The sequence below is a fragment of the Chiloscyllium plagiosum genome, chromosome 9 (genome assembly GCF_004010195.1).
Source record: "Chiloscyllium plagiosum isolate BGI_BamShark_2017 chromosome 9, ASM401019v2, whole genome shotgun sequence".
Lineage (NCBI taxonomy): Eukaryota > Metazoa > Chordata > Chondrichthyes > Orectolobiformes > Hemiscylliidae > Chiloscyllium > Chiloscyllium plagiosum.
The window spans coordinates 58,535,350-58,558,383 of NC_057718.1; the positions used below are offsets into that span (position 1 = coordinate 58,535,350).

At 38.4% G+C, this 23,034-nt stretch overlaps 1 protein-coding gene across 2 annotated transcripts in view; it reads left to right on the plus strand.

The window, feature by feature from the left end:
• ccdc85a (coiled-coil domain containing 85A) overlaps nt 1–23,034 on the plus strand; it is a 713,177-nt gene that overhangs the window by 451,004 nt on the left and 239,139 nt on the right. For both annotated transcript variants that reach the window (XM_043696030.1, XM_043696031.1), the window contains exon 2: nt 8,593–8,669. In XM_043696030.1, coding sequence (XP_043551965.1) covers nt 8,593–8,669 — 77 coding nt within the window. The remainder of the gene's footprint in view (nt 1–8,592; nt 8,670–23,034) is intronic.

Sequence of the window (23,034 nt, forward strand, 5' to 3'; positions counted from 1 at the left end):
ACGGTTGGAGGAAGAGCGCATCATCTTCCACCTAGGAACCCTCCAACCACAAGGGATGAACTCAGATTTCTTCAGTTTCCTCATTTTCCCTCCCCCCACCTTGTCTCAGTCAAATCCCTTGAACTCAGCACCACCTTCCTAACCTGCAATCTTCTTCCTGACCTCTCCGTCCCCAACCCCCACTCCGGCCTATCACCCTCACCTTGACCTCCTTCCACCTATCGCATTTCCAACGCCCCTCCCCCAAGTCCCTCCTTCCTACCCTTTATCTTAGCCTGCTGGACACACTTGCCTCATTCCTGAAGAAGGGCTCATGCCCGAAATGTTGATTCTCCTGCTCCTTGGATGCTGCCTGAACTGCTGCGCTTTTCCAGCAACATATTTTCAGCTCTGATCTCCAGCATCTGCAGTCCTCACTTTCTCCTGGATATCCTGCACTGGTTACCAGGAAGGAATCTCTTTTCAACCTTGCCTGAAGTGTAGTGACCCTCAAACCCTGAAACCACAACCAGTTATTTCTCTAATGAAATCATAGCTTTATGTTTTGGTAGAACTATAGCAACATTTTTATTCACTTGTGGGCGCCACTGGCTGACCAGTATTTATTGCATAGTTGCCCTTGATTAGGTAATGGTGAGCTACCTTCTCGAACCTTTATCTTGGTCAAGGTGAGAGAAAGATGGAAATTGGATGCAAAATTGAAGATTTTTTCTAATTCTGCACATAAATAGGAAGCAGCACTGATTACATCACCTACGTTATGGACAAAGAACTGTGGGTGAGGGTTTGAGTGGGACTGGAACAAATATTCCACATTTCCCACAAAGAGATTGGCATAGTGGGTAGACATAGCTGCACACTCCACTCGGAGAAAGTGAGATGAGTTAAAGGAGAAGTTATTCAAATTGAGATCGAACTCAGCCAGGGGGTGGTGAATGGAGACTATTCACATCTCTTTTCAAGGAAGAAGCAGAGAGTCTCAGACCAATGTGGAGGGGAATAGTTGTATAGAGGAACAGCACATATTCAGTAATGAAGAGTCAGCTTAGACCAGAAAACTGGAAATTGTGGAACCAGCATAAGGCATCAAAAGAATCTATTGGATTTAAAACATTAACTCTGTTTCTCTCTTGATAGATGCTACCAGTCCTGTGTTTCCCAAACACTTTCTCTTTTAAATGTCATGAGAATACATATACTTGGCTCCCTAATAAGGACTCAACCAGAGCATACATCCCAGTTGACTTTAAAGTCACAATCTTGCAAAAGAAGAAGCAGGACACTGTTTGCAAGCTGCCTGTCTCAATAGAACCAGATCATGAGTCTCAATCCCTATGTTGATTTAAAAAAAACAATCTCATACAAAATATTATGGAATTAGATCAACAAACATATTAAGTACTAAGTCATCAGAATTAATTCCCTTACTTTTGTAAATGTAATTTTCATAATCATAAACAGTGAACATGATTAGAAGCTCTACTGTACAGAGGCAAGTCTGTCCTTTGTTTAATATGCCCATCCCAAAGGATTTCAATAGAAGATAAATATAGAAATTAACTGAAAGGTTGTTAGGAGACTCCAAAAGATTGTCTAGGCCAAATCAGCCATTTGTGACTACTTTTGTGCTACTTAGGTAGAACAAAACACAAGCTTATTAAGATTAGAGTCCTAATGACACTGAAATTTTAAACCGTAAAACATTTCAATCATTGAACTTTATCATAAGCAGGTATAAAGAAGATAAATTAATCGCTTAAGAGGTGGTATATTGTTTAATTCAAAAATAAAGACAAGAGAGAATCAGGTTATGTGATATCTCTGAAGAACTAAATTACATTTATTTCAATGCAAAGGTCTTGCAGGTAAGGCTGATGAACTCAGGGCATGTTTAAGAATGTGGGATTGTAGGTTAGTAAGTTTGTAAATGACACCAAAATTGAATATATAGTAGACAATGAAGAAGGTTTTTTTAAGATTACAAAGGGATCTTGATTAAATGGGTCAATGGGCAGATGGTAGTTCAAACTGGGTAAATGTGAGATATTGTATTTTGGTACAACAAACAAAGATAGGGCTTATACAATTAATGGTAGGGCCTTGGGTAGTGTTGTAGAACAGAGGGACCTGGGAGTTCAGGTACATAGTTCTTTAAAATTTGCATCACAAATAGACAGTGTGGTTAAAAAGGTGTTTGCGATGCTTGTCTTCATTGTTCAGTCCTTTGAGTATAGGAGTTGGCAAGTCACGTGGCTGTACAGGACATTGGTGAGGCTTCTTCTGGAATACTATGTCCTGTTCTGATTGGCCAGTTATAGGAAGAATATTATTAAGCTGGAGAGGGTTCAGAAAAGATTTACCAGGATTTTGCTGGGTAAGGAAGGTTTGAGTTATAAAGAAAGGCTAGGACTTTTTCACTGGAATTAGGAGGTTTATCAAATTATGAGGGAGAAAAGATAAAGTTAATGGTGAGTGTCTTTTCCCTGAGATGGGGGATTTCAACACTAGTAGGCACGTTTTTAAGGTGTGAGGAGAAAGCTTTAAAAAGACATGAGAGGAAAATTTTTTACACAGAGGGTGGTTCGCGTGTGGAATAAACTTTCTGAGGATGTGGTTGTGGATGTGGGCTTAAAAATGTGTTGCTGGAAAAGCGCAGCAGGTCAGGCAGCATCCAAGGAGAAGGAGAATCGACGTTTCGGGCATAAGCCCTTCTTCAGGATGTGGATGTGGGTACAATTACAATGTTTAAAAGACATTTGGATAAGTAACATATGACCATCACATGTTAGGAGCAATGTTAAGTCTTGGAGAGAATCATAGGATCCCTACAGTGTGGAAGCAGACCATTCAACTCATCAAATCCCCACTGACCCTCTGAAAAGCATCCTACCCAGATCCACCCCATCCCTATATCTTTGCATTTATCATGGCTAACCCACCTAGCCTGCGCATCCCTGGACTAGGAAGAAACCAGAGCACCTGAACACAAGAAGAATGTGCAAACTCCACAGTCACCCGAGGTTGGAATCGAACCCACGTCTCTGACACTGTGCCACCTTAATACCCAAATATTACCAAGGTTACTGCATTTCTAATTTGAGAGCTAAGATGATAGAAATATGAAATTCAAATAAAATAAGTCAGAAATAATCAGCAGGTCAGCCAACATCTGAGCTGGAGAAGCAATGTTAATGCTTCAGGTGATGATTCTTAGAGACACTTTACTGTAGATATCTCCACCATCTTACTGAATATGTCTCAATAGCAGATCAATAAGGTGAAATTCTGACTCAAAAACTTTAGCATTGTTTCACATTCAATCATATTTCTACCAGAAAGCATTTTGTGTTCCTAAGGTTTGTCACTTACAACGAGATTAATTCAAATAGATACCTGAAGCAAATGCTTATAAAATGAATTGGCTTTGTGCTGAAGGAAATATAATGTTCTCACTCTATTTGTAGAACTAAATTTGAATACTAAAAGCACGAAAAATCTGTGCTGTTCTGCTTATTATCCCAGCGCAATATTATAACAGCTTTTATCAAACAAAAGTGGGGAAAACAGAATGATAGCATTGTTACAGTGCCAATCAGCCCATTGTGCCTGCACTGGTTCTCTTCCCTAATGCCAAACTCCTGCCTTTTCCCCTTATCCCTATACATCATTTCAATCCAAATAATCAAGTTCCCTTTTGAATGTCTCAATTGAACCTGCCTCCACCACATTTTCAGTTGTTGGCTCCAATTATATTCAAATATCTTTGCAGATGTTACATTTAATGAATACTGGCTACTTGGATTTTCACAGACTTTCAATGGTAAAATGATGAAATTTGGGACTGTTCAGGTTGAGGGAAACTCAGTAGGGAACTGTTCTTCCACTTCCTTGACATCTGAGATTTAGTACCAGAAATGATTCCAGCTGGATTGTGTATTCACACAAATATGGGCTAGCACATTATTAGAGGGGAAAAAAAACTTGATGATATCAAGAGAATTTTTCTGTCTTTTACCTGCCAGAGAAATGGCTGGTGTTAGAGTGCAAGCAATAGCTGAGTTGAAGTCCCAACATGCCAAAGCTCACCCACCATTACAGCTAAAATGACATTTGCCTTTGAGATCTGACTTAATCACCTTTTTGAAATCTGATAGAAAGGAACCAAGAAAATCACTGTCATGAAAGCTGAAGTGTCCTGCTATCCTATCCATCAACTATCGTATGTTGAATAAAATAAACATTCACGTTATAATGCTGAACACCATCACAAAGCAATTCCTTGTTGAATATAACAAAGTCAGCGCTTGCTTTGGTGGGGGGTGGTGGTGGGGGCCTTGAAATGTCTTAATTTCTTGTTGTTAAAAAGTACTATCTATCATTTATGAAACATATGATCTTTTGAAATACATGTGGTAGAATTGCTTCGAAACAGAAACCATTAAAAGAATGGATACACCATTCTATGTCCAATGCATGTATGTATCAACATGGTATACTATCTTAGTAGTTGTAATTCATTCAAGAAATATGATCATTGCTGTGTGACTTTTATTGAAAAATGCATATAGACTAAGAAAACAGGATTTAAAAAGCATGCAATCATATCGTACTAAAAATTGATAAACAAATGCAGCAGGTGATGGGAAATGGTAAATGGAATATTAATGGAAGGGTAATGTTGCATTAAAATTATTCTAAAATTACAAACCAATACATATGTCATAAATTATAGGCATGGAACATATATATATATTTGAAAATTTAAATACTTCATTGAGCTCTGAACCATGTAAACATTATTACCTGTCTGTCCTGCATTGTATGAGATTGAATTTAGTCACATTTCTCTGATCATAGAATTCCGACATTGCGGAAAGAGGCCATTCAGTCCATTGAGTCCGCACCGACTTTCAGAAGAGCATCTCATCCAGACCCAGACCATCACTCTATCCCGCAGCCTGAGTTGCCTTGATTGCTCTGGTCATGGCCGAAGCAGATCAGACATTGGGCCGATTACATCAGGGATTTTCAAATCTTTGTACAAATATTATTTCTTCTTGGCTGCAGAGGTTTGAGCTTTGTGAGTTGAAGAGTTTTTTTGTATAAGTGATGCTCAGGTCTAAGGTCAACCTGAGTGCGCATTTCTGTATTTTTTGCATCTACCGGATGATTTGCATGTGTGCGGTGCCAGGGTACCACATTGGGTATTTGGCCTAAGGATAGAAATCAGTGTAGATTAGCAGCAAGTCATTGATAAAGAGTGTCGACAAGGAATGACAACATTTTCTAGGCTGGCTGCTGCTGATTCTCAGATAGTTGAAAGTGAACTACAACTTGACAGGGATAATGCTGCTGTTGGGAAAATGCAATCACATCAGCATCAGAATTAATGTAATACCTTTGAATTAAATTTATTGTTGGCTTTGACTTTGAGTTAATGAGATAATCTGTATAGCAAGGATTATGTTGTATAATGCTTTGAAGTACTTTGGGAAAATCAGAGCATGTGAAAGGCACTATATCATAGAGTCTGTTTCCATTCTGTATGACTCTTTGATCCAGCCAGTCCATTTCTAACCATGTTCCCAAACTAAACTAGTCCCACCTGCCTGTGCTTGACCCAAATCCCTCCAAACCTTTCCTATTCAAGATTTGGAGGTGCCGGTGTTGGACTGGGGTGTACAAAGTTAAAAATCACACAACACCAGGTTATAGTCCAACAGGTTTAATTGGAAGCACACTAGCTTTTGGAGTGCCGCACAACCACCTGATGAAGGGGCAGCGCTCCGAAAGCTAGTGTGCTTCCAATTAAACCTGTTGGACTATAACCTGGTGTTGTGTGATTTTTAACTATCTTATTCAGGAGCTTGTGCAATTGTCTTTTAAATGTAGTAACTGTACTGCATCCACAATTTTCTCTGGCAGTTCATTCCAGACATGAACCATTCTCTGTGTAAAAAAAGTTGTCCCCATGTCCTTTTTTAAATCTTTCTCCTCTCATCTTAAAAACATGCCCCCTAGTTTAGAACTCTCCCTCCTTCAGGAAAAGACCTTTGTAATTCACTTATCTATGCCACTCATGATTTTATGAACCTCAATAAGATCACCCTACAACCTCCTATATTCCAGTGACAAAGTTCCAGTCTTTCCAGTCTATTTTTATACCTCAAACCCTCCGTTCACAGCAACATCCTGGTAAATCTTTTCTGAATCCTCTCCTGTTTAATAATTTCCTTACTATGACAGAGCGACCAGAACTGTACACAGTACTCCAGAAGAGACCTCACCAACATCCTGTACAACCTCAATTTGACATCCCAACTCCTACACTCAAATGTTTGACCAATGAAGAGAAGCACTCTAAATGCCTTCTTAACCAGCCTGTTTACCTGTGATGCGAATTTCAAAGAAGTATCTATCTGAACCTCTAGGTCTCCCTGTTCTACAATATTACTCAGGGTCCTATCGTTTATTGTGTAAGTCCTGTCTTTGTTTGTATTACCAAAATGCAATACCTCACAATTATCCAAATTAAACTCCATCTGCCACTCCTCAGCCCATTGACCCAATTGATCAAGATATCAATACAACTCATTCTTTCTTTAATACTTACCATGGCTGATGTTGAGCTTTTTTGGACTGTATCACAATAATCTACAAGACTTGTGGATAAAAATATTTCATGCATTCAATTCAGATGTAGGTGGTATGCTGGTTCGGCCTTATAGAATTCAACTTTATGAACAAGCTGCTATAAGAAATATTGAGAAAATCCTGCAATATTTATGTCACTTTGCAGACCTTTGAATTAAGAGCTGTCAGTCAACCAAGATCAAAGGTGTAGTTTAGCATTTACTGTTTAGGTCAAAGCAATCAGCAATTTTTTTTATTGGGGATGAGGTTATAACTCAAAGTCGAAAGTCACATTCAGTGGACGTAGTGTGAACAGTTGTGATGCCAACCGGAATGCTTTCCTCAGAGTAGGCCATCAGCAAATGATTCAACTTCCTCCAGGCTTTGAGCATCTATAACTGCTTTAAACAATATATAACCTGATTAGCTCACAAGACTTGCTTTTTACATCCTACCTAATTCTCAAATGATAGAAAGTGTTCCAATTATTCTACATAAACATTTTGCCACAAAGCTGAAGTCAAGCTGCAGCCAAAGGAAAGTGGCTTTTCAATCATGCTTATTGAATCTATTTAAAAATGTAAAGATTACAACACAGCATTGTTATATGATTATTGTAAGAATGTATTAAGTTTTTAAAAGCTAATTAAGACTCTCATGATTTGTTAAAATCCAGTAAAATCAGCTGCAAGTCCAGTCAGAAGCTAATACGAAGCATATTAGTGTCCACAGGTGCACCCTCTTGATGTAATTACCTGGGCTCTTTCTTCGACAATTTACACTTGATTTTATCTTCCGTGTTAACTATAACAAATTACACCCTCATTATGTTCGAATCTCAAGCATCTGGCCCATTTCAGCTGCTTTCCCTGTTAACGGCCTTGTCTATAAACATTTCTAGAGAGAAAACACTAGATTTTTTTTACATGTTCATTCAGAGATTCGGATTATTACTGGCTAGACCAGCATTTATTGCCCGTAACTAATTGCCCAGAGGACTGTTAATTATCTTTCTCACAGTACTCCAACCTTAGGAGGATAGTGGCAAAACACACATTTATTATTTGTTTTGTAGCAGGTATTAAAATCTTTTAATAACTTGTGAATACAATGAAATGAAAGTAAGTGCTGGTTGTCATTTCCTTTTGCATTGCTTCATGTGCAAATATCAGACATTTCTTTGAAGAATATTTATACAAAGAATAGAGACGGAAAGAAACAAAAATGACGGAATAAAGTCAAGGATGTATGAAATCCTTCATGTCAGTTTGTAGCATCTCCTTAAACCACTGAGGAGATTGTGGCTTTGTAATTTGTCTACGGATATAAAGTATTCCTTACTATTGGGCACTTTTTCAAATGAACAACTTATCTTCAAATTCCAAAATAAATAATGAATTCCAATAATTAAATCTGCAAAATCTGTTTGATGTGGTATGTAATTGTGAATGACTGTCTCTCCATATGAACTGTCTTCTTGCTATAAGCCAGTAACTTTTTTCAACTCATTACTCATTGAGAAACTTATTATTAAAGCTAATGGTAAAGATGAAACATTTTTGCAGGTCATATAATCTCATTCAGTCATTGGAAAGGACTTGGGACAGTTATTTAGTCATTTTCATGCATGAAATTTTTAGGTTTATTAAGAATTTTTACCTTTTTTCAGTACACTTCCTTTGTGTTGCCAGCATTAAGATATGAGTTTAAAGATTCATGATATAGCTGAAATTCGCAATAATTGTGAGCTTAAGCAGTAATTAATTCTGCTGAGTTAAAGCAATTTGAAGTTTGATGTAAAACTCCAGTGACAGCAGCTGTCTTGATCACAATCAGGTCCTTATTAATGTTGCGTGATCTTAGAATTTAAATTTGTTTTCAAAGATGCTGAAAGGAAGTGGTTGTCATCTAAAAGCTCTGTTGAGTTAATGAAATGTGACCATTTATTCTTTGTTTCAGAGCCAGCAGTTACTTATGTCAAACAGCTGGAGACCAGAGTGAAGCAACTAGAGGAAGAAAACCGAATGTTACCCCAGGTGGGTTAATGTCTTTGTTCATTCTAGCTGGGAAGTGACATGATTTTAGCACTTTTTAAACTGGTGATAATAAATAAAGGTGATTGGTATTCTTCAATCACTGTGCCATTTATGGACATTTTTCAAAGCTGTCAGAGGTTTAGAACAAACTTAGTACTTCATGCCATCTTGGGCAATATTTGTGAGTTGACAATGTTGCTTTGGAAATCTGTAACTATTGATTCTTAATAGCTACTGTAATTAGTTTTAATATGAAATTAGGTAACTTTGGAAAAAGTACCAGCAACAATATTGATATATTTGTGAAGGCAATAAACTGTTGACACACTAGTGGAACTAAATTAAACATGCAAGCTACAATCCTAAGATATCTGTGGACTCCCACTTCTGCATAATTCAGATCTTGAAGATGGGAAACTAAATGGAAAGAAGACAAATCTATATCTATTATTACCTACTTTTGTCGCAACCTCTATAAACTTTGTTAATTGTGTCAAAGTAGCATTTGACCAAGTTTGGCGTCAAGGAGCTGTAGAAAAGCTGGACTCAATTGAATCAGTAGGATAACTCTGGTTATCTGGTTCTGATACCTTGTGGAAAGGAAGCTATTATGGAATGTGGGCATCATTGGCTGATCCACCATTTATTATCCAGAGGGCAGTTAAGAGTCAGCTATGAAGCTGGAGTCACATTGCAAGTCAGACCAGTAAGGATGGCAGATGGGTCGAATAAATGCTGGAAAATGGGATTAGAATACTTCAGTTGTCATTTTTGTCCAGAGTGGACATAATATTCTGAAGGGCCTTTTTCTGTTCTGTAGATCTCTTTACTCCATGTCTTTGCAACAGATTGTTGATATTACTAATCCAAACTGGTGGTGGTCCCTGTGGAATATTTTTTATATATATTATTTATATATTTAAATTGTGTGTTTGTATATACCATAATTACCAATTTCAAAAGATAAACAGAAACGAGATTCCCAAAATCCTAAACTTTGTTTTTATTTGTAGAACTGCCCATAATCAAAATATGAGAAATAGAATGTGCAATCTAAAGCATGAGTACAGAGTAACTGTATGTAACTCTCAGTTATTTTCAATGTAGTTGCTTCATTGTTGACAATGTTTCATTCTCTCCCAGACTGGAAAGGTGGATGTAACTGGAATGATTTTTCGTTTTGTCTGGCGACCTGTTGAAAACAGTTGTCTAATTTATTTCATGAACATTGCAGTGTAGCTAGAAGATAAGGAGTTTTTTTTTAACTTGAGCATCAAGTGGACTTGTGTAATACGCACTTTAGCTACAAGGTTGCGTTACTTTTCAGAGTAGTGAGGTGGATACTTTACAAGACAGGTTGGCACTAGGAGACTAAGGGAAAAGGTGCTGAGCAACAGCGTTTGGATTTGCTTTCTTTCGTTACACTTTCACAGTCCTCTAGGGCAGTTCATGCAGAGACATCAGGAGCCTGCAAGTAAGAAGCATCTCTGCCCCTCTGCAAGTGAAAAATACAAAAAAAAAGGAAGAGTTAAGGCACTTTAAAGAAGGAATCCTAATGGAAGAAAGGAACTAGGTTCACCTGATTTGCTGTTTAAATCCAAGATTAACCATCGCTCTACAAGCAGCGTCATGTCATCATTAATAGCCAAAGAACTGTGAGAAACAACTCAAACTACCCTGTGATCAACACTTTGTTTTGCAGAATTTGTTTTCTCTCTCTCTGTTTTTCCACCCATAATATTTGTGTGAAACCATCTGTTTTTGTCAGTTTTATTTGTGAATGAATGTGTCTGTACTTGGGATTTGAAGAGAGTAGATTAAGTCATATAATAGTGCATTAGTCATCCATTTTTGCTATCCATTAAACACCATGTTTGCTTGCAATCAGTGTTGTTTTTTCCTATTAATGTCAGAACCTGATGAGAATTTCTTTAATTTTGAATAGGAACCTGTCAAGCAAATTGATCATAATGGTTTAATTGTGTAGATATCCACTTGTACTGGCTTGTGATATAGAGGGCATAATTATCAATGTACTTTTCCCTATTGTGTTGTGACAATTTTCATCATATTGCTTCAGTTACCTTGAATCTGTGTCCCCTGGTTATCAACTCTTCTGCTACAGCAGACAGTTCCTTTTTATTTAAAAGAAATCCTCTTTTAAAATATTGCAGATGGTTTAAATCTACTAAATTTCCCTTCATCTTCACCATTCTGAAAACAACACTGACTTCTGTAGTCTTTCCATCTGACTGAATTCGCTCATGTATAGTATTATTCTCGTAAAGGTCCTTTGCATTCTGTATAAAGGTTTGACATTGCTGTGAGTGTGTAGTGCCCAGAACTGGTCACGATTCTCCAGCTTGGATCTAACAAGTATTTTGTGAAAGTTCAGCATAATCTCCTTACTTTTGTACTCTATGCTTCTATTTATGAAACCAAAATTCACTGATAGAATTTTAATAGCCTCTTCAACTTATTGTGCATTTACTTCCAGGTATCTCTGTTCCTGTACATCTTTTAAATTGCACTATTTAGTTTGGATTGCTTTTCTTCATCTTCCAACCATAATGAATAATTTCATGCTTTCCTGCATTAAATTTGGTCAGGCAAGAATCTGCTCTTTTCAGCAGTTTGACTTGATCTTCATGATATTTATTAATATTCTCTATACAGTTTCTGGCATCTGATACACATGCAATGTTTAGTCCAAAGTCAATTACCCACGCTGAAAAGCAAAAGACCAAGCATTGACTAAATATTCTTGTGCTTTAAGTTTTCTATTCCTCAGTCAGTAAGAAGCTGACGACTAAGTTTTTGAATCTTTGTTTACACTCCATATGCTAATGCATTTTCATAAGAATGTGAAGTAGGGGTTTTTAACTCTGCTTTCCAAATTTGGTGAATTATTTTCTTCACGTAAAGATTAAATCAATAGACGGTTTGATGATTTAAAATCAGATGTAACATTCTTTAATGTCTTGATCCGAGGAACCAAACTGCAACACAGATATAACCTTAGACATGTGTGTATAAAATTCTGTCTTTGTATTTTTATTGATGCAAATGAATATTCTGATTGCCTTAGAGAAGCTTGTAAAATAGAAAAGAACAGTTATCTATAAACTGCTATCTATCATGTCCTGATTAGCTATTCTGTTCACACCTTTCTCACTTTATTCTCACTTGCTTATGATGCAGATTTCTATGTATTTACATAAAGGATCATGCAATGCAGATTTTGTTAAAGATGATAAACTCTTATTTTCTTAAAGCCTGTGCTTGCTGACACCAAAAAGCCTCCGTATTGGCAGTGACAGTGCTCATAAATATAGTAACAAATAGTAAAAAGACCAGTTAATGATATAATTTTAATGTAACAGTAAATCAGATAACAGAAATAAACTGCTAAACAAAATAGAGCTTCTGTTTTAATTTTGAAAATTGTTTGATTGTGTGCATGCGCAGTTGGCAATCACTGTCTCCTAAGTTTCTTTGTTTGGCAAACTTCCCAAGGCCCTACCATCTACTATAGAAGTCCCACCCTTTCCAAAATGCAATACCTCACATTTATCTAAATTAAACTCCAAATGTCTCTCCTCGGCCAATTGACCCATCTGATAAGGTGCCGTTGTACTATGAGACAATCTTCTTCACTGTCCACTACGCCAACTACACAAACTTACTAGCCATTTCTCCTACATTCACAACCAAATCATTTAAATAGATGACAAAAAACAGTGTACTCAGCACTGATTCCTGTGGCACACCTCTGGTCACAGGCCTTCAGTCCAGAAAATATCCCTCCACCACCATCTGCTGTCTATCTTCAAGCCTATTTTGTATCTAATTGGCTAACTCCCCATGGATCCCATGTGATTTAATCTCGCTAACTAGTCTACCATGCAAAATCGTACCAAGCGCTTTACTGAAGTCCATTTAGACAATGTCTACTGCTCTACCTTCATCAATCTTCTTTGTTACCTCTTCAAAAAACTCAAATCCATTAGTGACACATGATTTCCCATGCACAAAGCCATGCTGGATGGCTATGTGAATAGTAAGGGTTCAGAGGGATATAGACCAAATGCTGGCAGATGGGACTAGATCAGATTAGGAGGTTTGGTCAGCTCTGATGAGTTGGACCAAAGAGTCTGTTTCCATGCTGTAAGACTCTATCCCTCTAAGTGGATGCTTTTGACAGTATTCAACATTTGTGGCAAAAACACTAACTTTAGAACACCTCAATGTTCACAAATATGCAGATTGACTTCTTCAACTGTACATCAATGTCATTGATACTAACACCCTGGTACTTAATAAATGAAGAATTTGTCCTCCTCACAATGGACAGAATGACTGAGTCACTCCAGGATCTCCGTCCTACCCAAAAGTTGCAACTGTAAGTAGAATCAGCAGCAGATCAATATCACACATCTAAAACAGGAAAATATCACTTTCTGAATTGAAAATTATACATTATTAAGCGATTGTGTTATTTAAGGTTCAGTAGCTGTGAAATGGCACTAGGCTGACTTAACAAGGCGATAAGTCCTGTCATATTGATCTCTTCTAATGCAGTTGTAGACACAATTCAGGGAATGCTCTGAAAATCATTTCAGATTAATTTTGTTGCCACCAATTGGTGTACAGGTTTCTGGCTGTGCGTGCAAGATCTGGAAGCTTTTAAGAATGTCATTGCTTCAGTGTTGCTGGGATTCTTGTTGCAATGATGAAAAATTAATGCCATTCTTGCAAGCCGTGGGGCCAATGGTAATTTATATCCATCTTTTTCCATTTCAAAGCTGTTCAAGCCATAGAAGGAGTTGTTAAGTAAATTGGCTATCCTATTTTCAGTGTGCGGCTAATTCACTTTGAAGTTTTACATTTTGTAGTGGGGGGACTGCATTCTCTTCTAGTCTCCTGATTTCCTTAACCCTTTACGAAGCTATGATTGAGGCATTGATGGACAAGTTGAGTTGGTATTCAGATACTTCCTGTTTGCTCCAGAGTGACTTCCTGCTTCTGGGAAGGTTATCACTGTGTCACAAGAAGCAATGGATGCAGGAAATGTACCAACAGCTCAAAGACAGAGCAGATAAGTAAAATCGCTACATTTAAGAAATGTATCCAGCTATGAATAGCTGATCATTCCACTTTATCAAGTAACGTAGGATTCTGACTGTGCAGAAAGAGGAAATATGGTCCACCAAGTCTGCACCAACCCTCTGAAGTGCATCCCACCCCATCCCTGGAACCCTGCATGGGGTTTTTACTATGGCTATCCCCCCTCTTCTATCAGTGTACACGACAGGACAATTTTTTGCATGGCCAATCCACCTAACCTGCACATCTTTGGACTATAGGAAGAAACTGGATCAACCAGAGGAAACTCACACAGAGTTTGGGAGAATGTGTAAACTCCACATAGATGGTTGCCCAAGGCTGGATTTGAACCCAGGTCCTGGTGCTGTGAGGTAATAGTGCTAACTACTGTATCACCATACCATCGAGAACATGGAAAGTTACATGTGCCACAAAAAGATTCATTTTACTTCACTGAAAGATAACCCCAGTTTTCTTTTCAGTGTCCGCATACTAACTCCTAAAATTTCATTCGTTGGCCTATCCTGAAGTAACTTCTACTTGTTTGCTGCCACTTCCAACTGGAAGTGTCATTTTAAACATTGCAAAGAAATTGTCACAATTGTGACATAATAGGACCTATTGATTTTTGAATATCATTCTCACATTTTAATACTCAAAGGTATTGAAACTAGTCCACTAAGTCAGGCTTGAGAAGGTGTTTGACTCTTATTTTGAGTTACACCTTTATGACAAGGTTCGCTTGCCAGAGATAATTAAAAATTTCACTGCAGTTCTTAAACTTACAAAACGACGAATTCAAATTTTGAAATACACAAACTAGCTTGTGTAGCAAAGGTTTTGATAAAGCAGTGGAGGTGTATTTGTGATGCAGAACAGGACAAAGTTTTCTTTCTTAGTCTCTCAAGAAAATAAAGTGCCTTTCTCTCAGCCTTCTAAGAAGTAACAGATGAAAAGAAAACATTAGACACTGAGACGTCAAAGGACAATTAAAGATTCACTACTGCTGATCCTGTAAGACATCAATTAAACCAACATGGTCTCAGGTTAAAATCTTCTATCTCATGTTTCCTAAGGACTTTAAAGTGCACAGTTCTTTCTTCTTCCTTTTTGTTTACTAGATACTATCCGTTCTTTTAACTTTGTACCTCTGTGTGTAGACTTGACATAATGTCTTCATTATTTTTCTTGGGATTGGTAGATAATAACATTGCTCTTTTTTTCTCTCAAAGAAACCTTGTAATTGGCTCCATATTAATGCAGTAGACAAAGGACAACTACTTTTTTTATTCGAGATTGGCACTGCCTTGTGCTACAAAGATTGTAAATATTTATTGTAGCAAACTGGGGAGGTTGAAAGTGAAACAATTCACTCTTGTCTCCTAAATTAACTAAACTCACAAACCAATCGTACAACACAGTCACCCTAGAATACACATGAATTTAAATAGAAGCAACTCATATACTGGATAGATTGTACAAAAGTAACGATAAGTCCAGATTTAAAATTTTGATTATATTTATTTCAGATCTTATTGCTAATAATGTGGAAAAGGAATTCAAAAGTATACAAACTGACAGATAAAATCAAACACTGAGACCTCATTTCTCAGGCCGAGGGACAAGCTCTGCGTCATTATTAGAATTGACAGAAGAGGCCTGATTCTGAAAGTCTCGTTCTTGAATAAGATATGATTTCCCAGGGAGAAGGAAGGAAGTCAGTTCTAATTTTCATATTTGTGGGTTACGGAGGCAATGATGAAGTGTAGCTACCTCAGGCTGATCAGATTTTTTTAGTGGCATGTCAAAATCATGACTTTACACTTTTCACTTAGTATTATAAGTGCTAAAGCTCCCATAATTCTTTGGAGAGGTACAGTACACTTTTGAAGAAGTAAGATCTTTTGAAATGGCCCTGGAGACCTTTGGGAGAGGTAAGTTGCTGTGTGGAAGACGTTAGTGCCTTTTGAGTGGCATGGTGGCTAAGTGGCTCAGTGGCCGCACAACACCAAGGACCACAGGCTCGATTCCAGCCTTGGACAACTGTCTGTATGGAGTTTGCACGTTCTTCCAATGTCTGTGTGAGTTTCCTCTGAGTGCTCTTGGCTCCTCCCACAGTCCAAATATTTGCAAGTTAGGTGGATTGGCCATGGGAAACTGCTCCATATTGTCGGAGATGTGGTGGTTGCATGGATTGGCCATGGGAAATGCAACGTTACAAGGATGGGATAGGTATAGTTGGGATGCTCTTCGGAGGGCTGGTGTGGGCTTGATGGGTGAAATGACCTGCTTCTAAACTGTAAGGATTCTAAGATTTTTCCTAATGTATCCACCCCCCATGACCCCTCTTACTCCATGTCAACATATGTGCTGCCACCCACCACCCAAGATCCCTCCTATTCTCCATGCCCATTTATGCTCTTTCACCCACATTGATAGAGTCATAGAGATGTACAGCATGAAACAGACCCTTCGGTCCAAATCATCCATGCCGACCAGATTTCCTAAGATAATCTAGTCCTTTTTGCCAGCACTTTGCCCATATCCCTCTAAACCCTTCCTATTCACATACACATCCAGATGCCTTTTAAATGCTGCAACTGTACCATCCCTCACCACTTCCTCTGGCAGCTCATTCCATACACGTGCCACCCTCTGCATGAAAAATTTGACCCTTAGGTCCCTTTTATATCTTTCCCCTTTCACCCTAAACCTATGCCCTCTAGTTCTGGATTCTTCCACCCCAGGGAAAAGACTTTGTCTATTTACCTTATCCATGCCCCTCATGATTTTATAAACCCCTATAAGATCACCCCTCAGCCTCCGATGCTCCAGGGAAAACAGCCCCGGACTATTCAGCCTCTCCCTATAGCTCAAATCCTTCAACCCTGGCAGCATCCTTGTACATCTTTTCTGAACCCTTTCAAGTTTCACAATGTCCAGCCCTTTATAAACCAAATGGCAGCTTATCCTCTCTACTCCATCTCATGGTATTTAATTGTCCTAATGTCAACTTAACTCTTACTCACTTGGGGAGCGTGAAACGACAGGGACTGTATTCTTCAAAATTTAAAAGATTGGACAGTGATCTAATTCAAAATGGCTTTTTATAATTATAATCATGCCCTCATGTTGTAAACCAAATGCTGAAGCAGCAAGGAAGACCTTCTGCTCAGCTTGTTTTCATTCCCAGAAGCTCTGTAATCTTCTCCGGATTACTCATCATGGCTTCCGTTTTCAATGCCTCAAGTCTAGCAAAAATTCAAGACTGAGCAAAAATAATCCCAAAGTTGCTCAGGTTCATGTATATTCCAAGTTATCTGGCTTTGTTTCCAACTTTCTAGCATTTCAGATCATACCAGTGCTGATTTCCACCTCATAAACATTGTTATTGCTATTAACCTGAAACTCCTGCATCTTCTGCAAAAAAAGGCAATTCATGCCAAGAGAAAGCTGCTCTAATGAATTATAGTTGGACACCTTAAGAGCAATATTTTCCCCAATTCAGTGCTCTCAGTTAGCCATTCCACTCTAGCAATACCAACAAAAATGAAAACTGCTTCAATTACCTGAATGAACAAAAACTGATTTAGGTTATTGCAATTATCCTTCAATTGCCATGTTTAATGTGCACATGGGAGCAAAAATATTTGAATGTAGCTTGATGATGCTCTTTTTTCCATCTCTAAAGGAGGTATGGTTTTGCAATCTGTGTTCTTTGAGTGAGAATCTGTGACTCAAAATTGCCAGTTTGTAATAAAGTAACTGATAAATGATCAGTGATGTTGAAATGCGTGGACTAAATTTTCATCTTCATTAGATGGAAGGAAATCTGGTGGTGACGATTGTAACATTGGATGTTCCATCATATCATCTGCCACCCCTTTAATATGTCACTACAGTTGGGAACGATGGCAGCAGAAGGTGGGGGCTTGTGTACTTTAACTTGCCACGATGGTATATATTTTCAAGCAGTATCTATGCCTATTGAAGTCTGTGGAAGTGTGCAGGATTTGCCCTGTGATCACGAAAAATAAGAGTAACGCACTTTCAGTGGCCTGATTTCAGGCCTGAGGTGAATTCTAGTTTAATGTGAAGCACTAAAGAGGAGGAAAGGTGGGATCTCAACCAGATTTAAATAAATCAAAAACTCAAATTCAGTTTAATGTAAACAGTTACTTCATGAATGCTTCGATCTTACACTTTCCTACATAATGATGGTGACTGCACATCAAAAATAAATAATTTCATATTTAAAATTTTGCAATTTCTTGGGGTTGTGATATAAAATTTTATAAATATAAATTAATTCTTTCTATTCTCCCTGACATGACATCAAGTCTAAAGTAAAAAGTGTCTTAAGAATACTTGTACAAAAACTACTGACTTCTGCTAGGAAGGTTGGAACATTTTTCACTGAGTAACCCGTAACCCCACAAACTAAATAATTGCTGTCTGGTCTTGCTTCTGCTGAAAAGAATATTTTTGTGTGATGTCCTTTGTCTGGAGCCTGACATTGACAATCTGTATAATTCATGTCCAGGTTCACCATGTTATTAGACTTGTGACTAGTGGATTACAACAGAAATGCATATTTTAACCCTTAATGTCATGAAACAGCTATTACATTCAGCTCACCCTTCAGGTTTGTTTTGCTCTTTTTCTCTATTAGTATTCTTTAACATGGGCAGGGCCACTTAGATTTAAATAAAGCAACATTGCTTTAGTAGCATAAAATGCTGCAACAAATAATGGAGTAAAAATCCATTCCATCTGGTGCTAATTGCTTGAAGTCTGCTTTACAACGGAAGAGGAAATATTATTTAATAAATTGAGTTTTCTGTTAAACCAGCACGTAATAGGGATTGTTCAACTATCCAATTTGATTGTTCAACTGTCCAATTTGCGCTTTGACAAAGGGTCAGTTAGACTCAAAACGTCAGCTCTTTTCTCTCCTTACAGATGCTGCCAGACCTGCTGAGATTTTCCAGCATTTTCTCTTTTGGATCCAATTTGATTTGTTTCAGTACAACACTCTGGTCTCTGTGTTGATTATAAGCATCAAATAGATAAGGGCAAATGTAGTTCTTTGTTTTTAATATTACTGAACTCTTCTTAGTTTGCCACTTTAAAGGTTAGCTAACATTTCAGATTGGTTTTGCACAGTCTGGCTTCCAAGTCATTCATCACTTTGTTTTTCAACTGGGCAGTCCACCGGTAACTTCTCCTCCTGATATATGAAGTTATCGTATGAGTATTAGTAAAGCAAGAGTTGTAAATTACTTGACATCTCATTTACTTTGAATGCCCTTGAGTAAAATCATAATTCCAATGCAGCCAGTTTCATATATTCATTATCATGACGAATTTTAACCTGTTTAACAAAACTTCAGCTTTTCCAGAGTTACTGTGACAGTTCAGTCAATTATTGTGGAGTTACAAGGTTTAATGTTCAACCTGACACAAACGTTTTGATCATGACATCACCAAGATGGTGGCAGAATAAGGCTCCTGAGCTGGGGCTTGTCTGCTCCAACTGCTTTTCTTTCTTTTTCTCTTCCCCTTTCCTTTACTAACCTCATGTTCTGAGCTTGGACAGCATCGGCAGTGGCGAGGGATCCCAGCACAGCTTTTCCAGGGCAAGCATGGGACCTGATATTGGAATCAGTGTCTGCTACATTGGCAGAGGCAACATCAGCAAGGTAGGCCCAGTGGCGAATGATGGCATCTGAAAATCTGTGACTTTGTTGGTTGGGTCTGGTGCTGGCAGTGGTGGAAGGGCATTAAGGCAACATTAACAAGGTGGGGCCAGTGATGAGAAATGAGACTCTGACATTGGTTGGTCTGGCGCAGGCAGTAGCTAGGAAGTGGCAGAGGAGAATTGGCCCAGCAGGGTAAAGTGGCGCCTGAAGAATGGCAACTCAACATTGGTTGGGTTTGATACAGATGATGGTGAGCGATGGTAGCGCAAGCATCATTGATGAGCTGGCTTGGACTGATGGACCCTAAGTTATATCATTCTATTTTTTTTTTACTCTTTAACCATTTGAAATGCCACCGATCATGGTGACAATGGAAAGGCTTTTCACTTTATTTTGCTGTTTTCTTCACTCTAAAATACATGTGACAATAAAATCATTCACTCAAATTCCATGTGGGTTGTCTGGGCCTGTCAATGATCACAGCAACCGTATTAGGTTAATAGAATTCTCTTTAAAACAATCCATTGTCCATAAAGGTTTCAGATATCACAATCAAATCATGGAAGTTATATCGAATTGCTACTATGATTGTAACACTATAGATGTAACACTCACGGAGTCATAGAGATGTACAGCATGGAAACAGACCCTTCGGTCCAACCCGTTCATGTCGACCAGCATCCCAACCCAATCTAGTCCCACCTGCCAGCACCCGGCCCATATCCCTCCAAACCCTTCCTATTAAATACCCATCCAAATGCCTCTTAAGTGTTGCAGTTGTACCAGCCTCCACCACATCCTCTGGCAGCTCATTCCATACACGTACCACCCTCTGCATGAAAAAGTTACCCCTTCAGTCTCTTTTATATCTTTCCCCTCTCACCCTAAACCTATGCCCTCTAGTTCTGGACTCAACGACCCCAGGGAAAAAACTTTGTTTATTTATCCTATCCATTCCTCTCATAATTTTGTAAACCTCTATAAGGTCACCCCTCAGCCTCCGATGCTCCAGGGAAAACAGCCTCAGCCTGCTCAGTCTCTCCCTGTAGCTCAGATCCTCCAACCCTGACAACATCCTTGTAAATCTTTTCTGAACCCTTTCAAGTTTCACGGCTTTTTTCCCACTTTCCCTGGTCCATCAGTAACAACTCTATGACAATTCTATCGCAATCATAAATTCAGCTGCTAAACATTCACATTTTCACATCTGATTCACTGTGTCTGGTTTAAACAAAACTTCAGCTTGTCCAGAGTTACAGTAATGGTTTAGCCCTTTATTGCTGAGTTACAGATTTGATGTAAATAAACACACACATCCCTTCAGCATAACTAAAGCACGTTAAAAAACTCACTTTTCTAATCGTTCAACCATCACCAATTCTGATGTTTGCTCCTTCTAATTTTTGTTCTGATATTAATTTCATTTAATTTGGGGTGGAACATGTCTCAGTGGTTAGACCTGCTCCCTCACAGCACCAGGAACTCAGGTTCAGTTCTAGCTTCAGGTGACTGTGTAGAGTTTGCACATTCTCTTTCTGTCTGTGTGGGTTTCCTCCAATAATCCAACATATGCAGGCTAGGTGGATTAGCCATGGAAAATATGGGGTTACAAGAATAGGGTGGGACTGGGTGGGATGCCCTCAGAGGGTCAGTGTGTACTTTGTGGGCCAAATGGCTTGTTTCTGCACTGTAGAGACTCTGAGTCTTTTTGACAAATGCAGCAAGCATTAGATTAATATTTGCAATGTATTAGTTGAACTTTATGGTTGAACTCAGCACTTGCCATTTTTTAAAATTTATCAATTTGACACCTGCATTTAGTCAAACAACTGAATTTTTTTTTGGCAATTATGTCAAATAGAAGCTGTTGCAAAATATCTTCAAATAAATTAAATTAAAACCCTACTTATCTGCTGTCAAAATAATTAACGTCTTTCAATCTCCCTGTATTCCATTTCTCCCTGTATTCCATAGTTTGGAATCTTTGAGGGGAATTTTGCTCCAGTTTTCCATGTGAAAAAAACACAGGATTGGGTAGAATGTCAATAAAGAAAATCAGTGAGACTTAGTTTCCTCTCCAGTAGATTTTGGATATTTTATAATCAGCTTGTTTATGGAGGTTATTACACACCTCTGGAGCAAGTGGAACCGAACTCACGCCTCTTGGCTAAGAGAAAGAGACATTGCACAATGAGACCCACCCATAGATTTTGTTCTACCACCACTTGTCAAAAGGTGTATGTAACTAGAATCAACATTAAATTTGAACCTTACCTACTATTATTCTGCTTTGACTGTAGTCGTTAGTAAATTTGAATGGGGTTTGCATTCCATATTTCAAAAGTGGCCTCACCAATGTCCTGTATAGCTGCAACATGACCTCCCAACTCCTGTATTCAGTGCACTAACCAGCAAAGACAAACGTACCAAACACCTTCTTCATCACTCTGTCTACCTATGACTCCACTGTGCACCTCTCAGTCTACTTATTCAGCAATAACCCTAAGGTCCTACCATTATCTGTGGAAGTCCTGCCCTGGTTTGTCTTACCGAAATGCAACACCTCACCTTTATCTAAATTAAACACCATCTGACACTCCTTGATCCATAGGCCTATCTGATCAAAGCTTTGGACAATGATATAAGCTTTTGAAACAGACTAAGGCTTTCACATAAACCTTTCTAATTAAGCGATTAAAAAGAGAGAGAAAAGTCAAACTGTGAGAAGTGTACCATTTGTAAACAAAAATTTTTTGCATTTATATTTTCACCAATAAAAACTGTAGTTGCTGAGAATAAAATTAGTGGATTAAAAAACTGCTGAAAGAATTTTGAGTGTAATGTGTAGACTCAGCAGCTGAAAAGCTCCTTTGCAGACAGAAGCAGGTGGTGTGAGCAGAAGGATTTGCAAGTTTGTGGCATTTCTCATATCGCAGAATACCGTTGAGATGCACATTGCTTTATGAGTGCCACATGTCAACCCCGATTCTGTATCAGAATCAAAAGAGATTTTAACATATGGCATAACATGCAGATCAAAGCATGGTATCATGGCAAATCATGACACTTTTTATTCCATGTCAGCCTGCTGTACCAACTTTATTTCAGCCACCACAGCAAATCAAAGCTAGTGAATTTCTGCCAGTCTGATGGGGTGGAGTCTAATAGGGGTCTGACCCATGGTGGGCTATGGTGAGAAAGATGGAAGAATCAGGTGCGAAGTTCAGCAAGGCCTATCTCAACATTGGATACCAATTTGCTGCATCTTTAAATTACATTCTGGGTATCAAGTTAAAATTCAGACAACACCAGGTTATAGTCCAACAAGTTTATTTGCAGGGGCACTAGCTTTCAAAAGGAGAAAGTGAGGTCTGCAGATGCTGGAGATCAGAGATGGAAATGTGTTGCTGGAAAAGCGCAGCAGGTCAGGCAGCATCTAGGGAACAGGAGAATCGACGTTTCGGGCATTAGCCCTTCTTCAGGAATGAGGAAAGTTGGTCCAGCAGGCTAAGATAAAAGATAGGGAGGAGGGACTTGGGGGAGGGGCGTTGGAAATG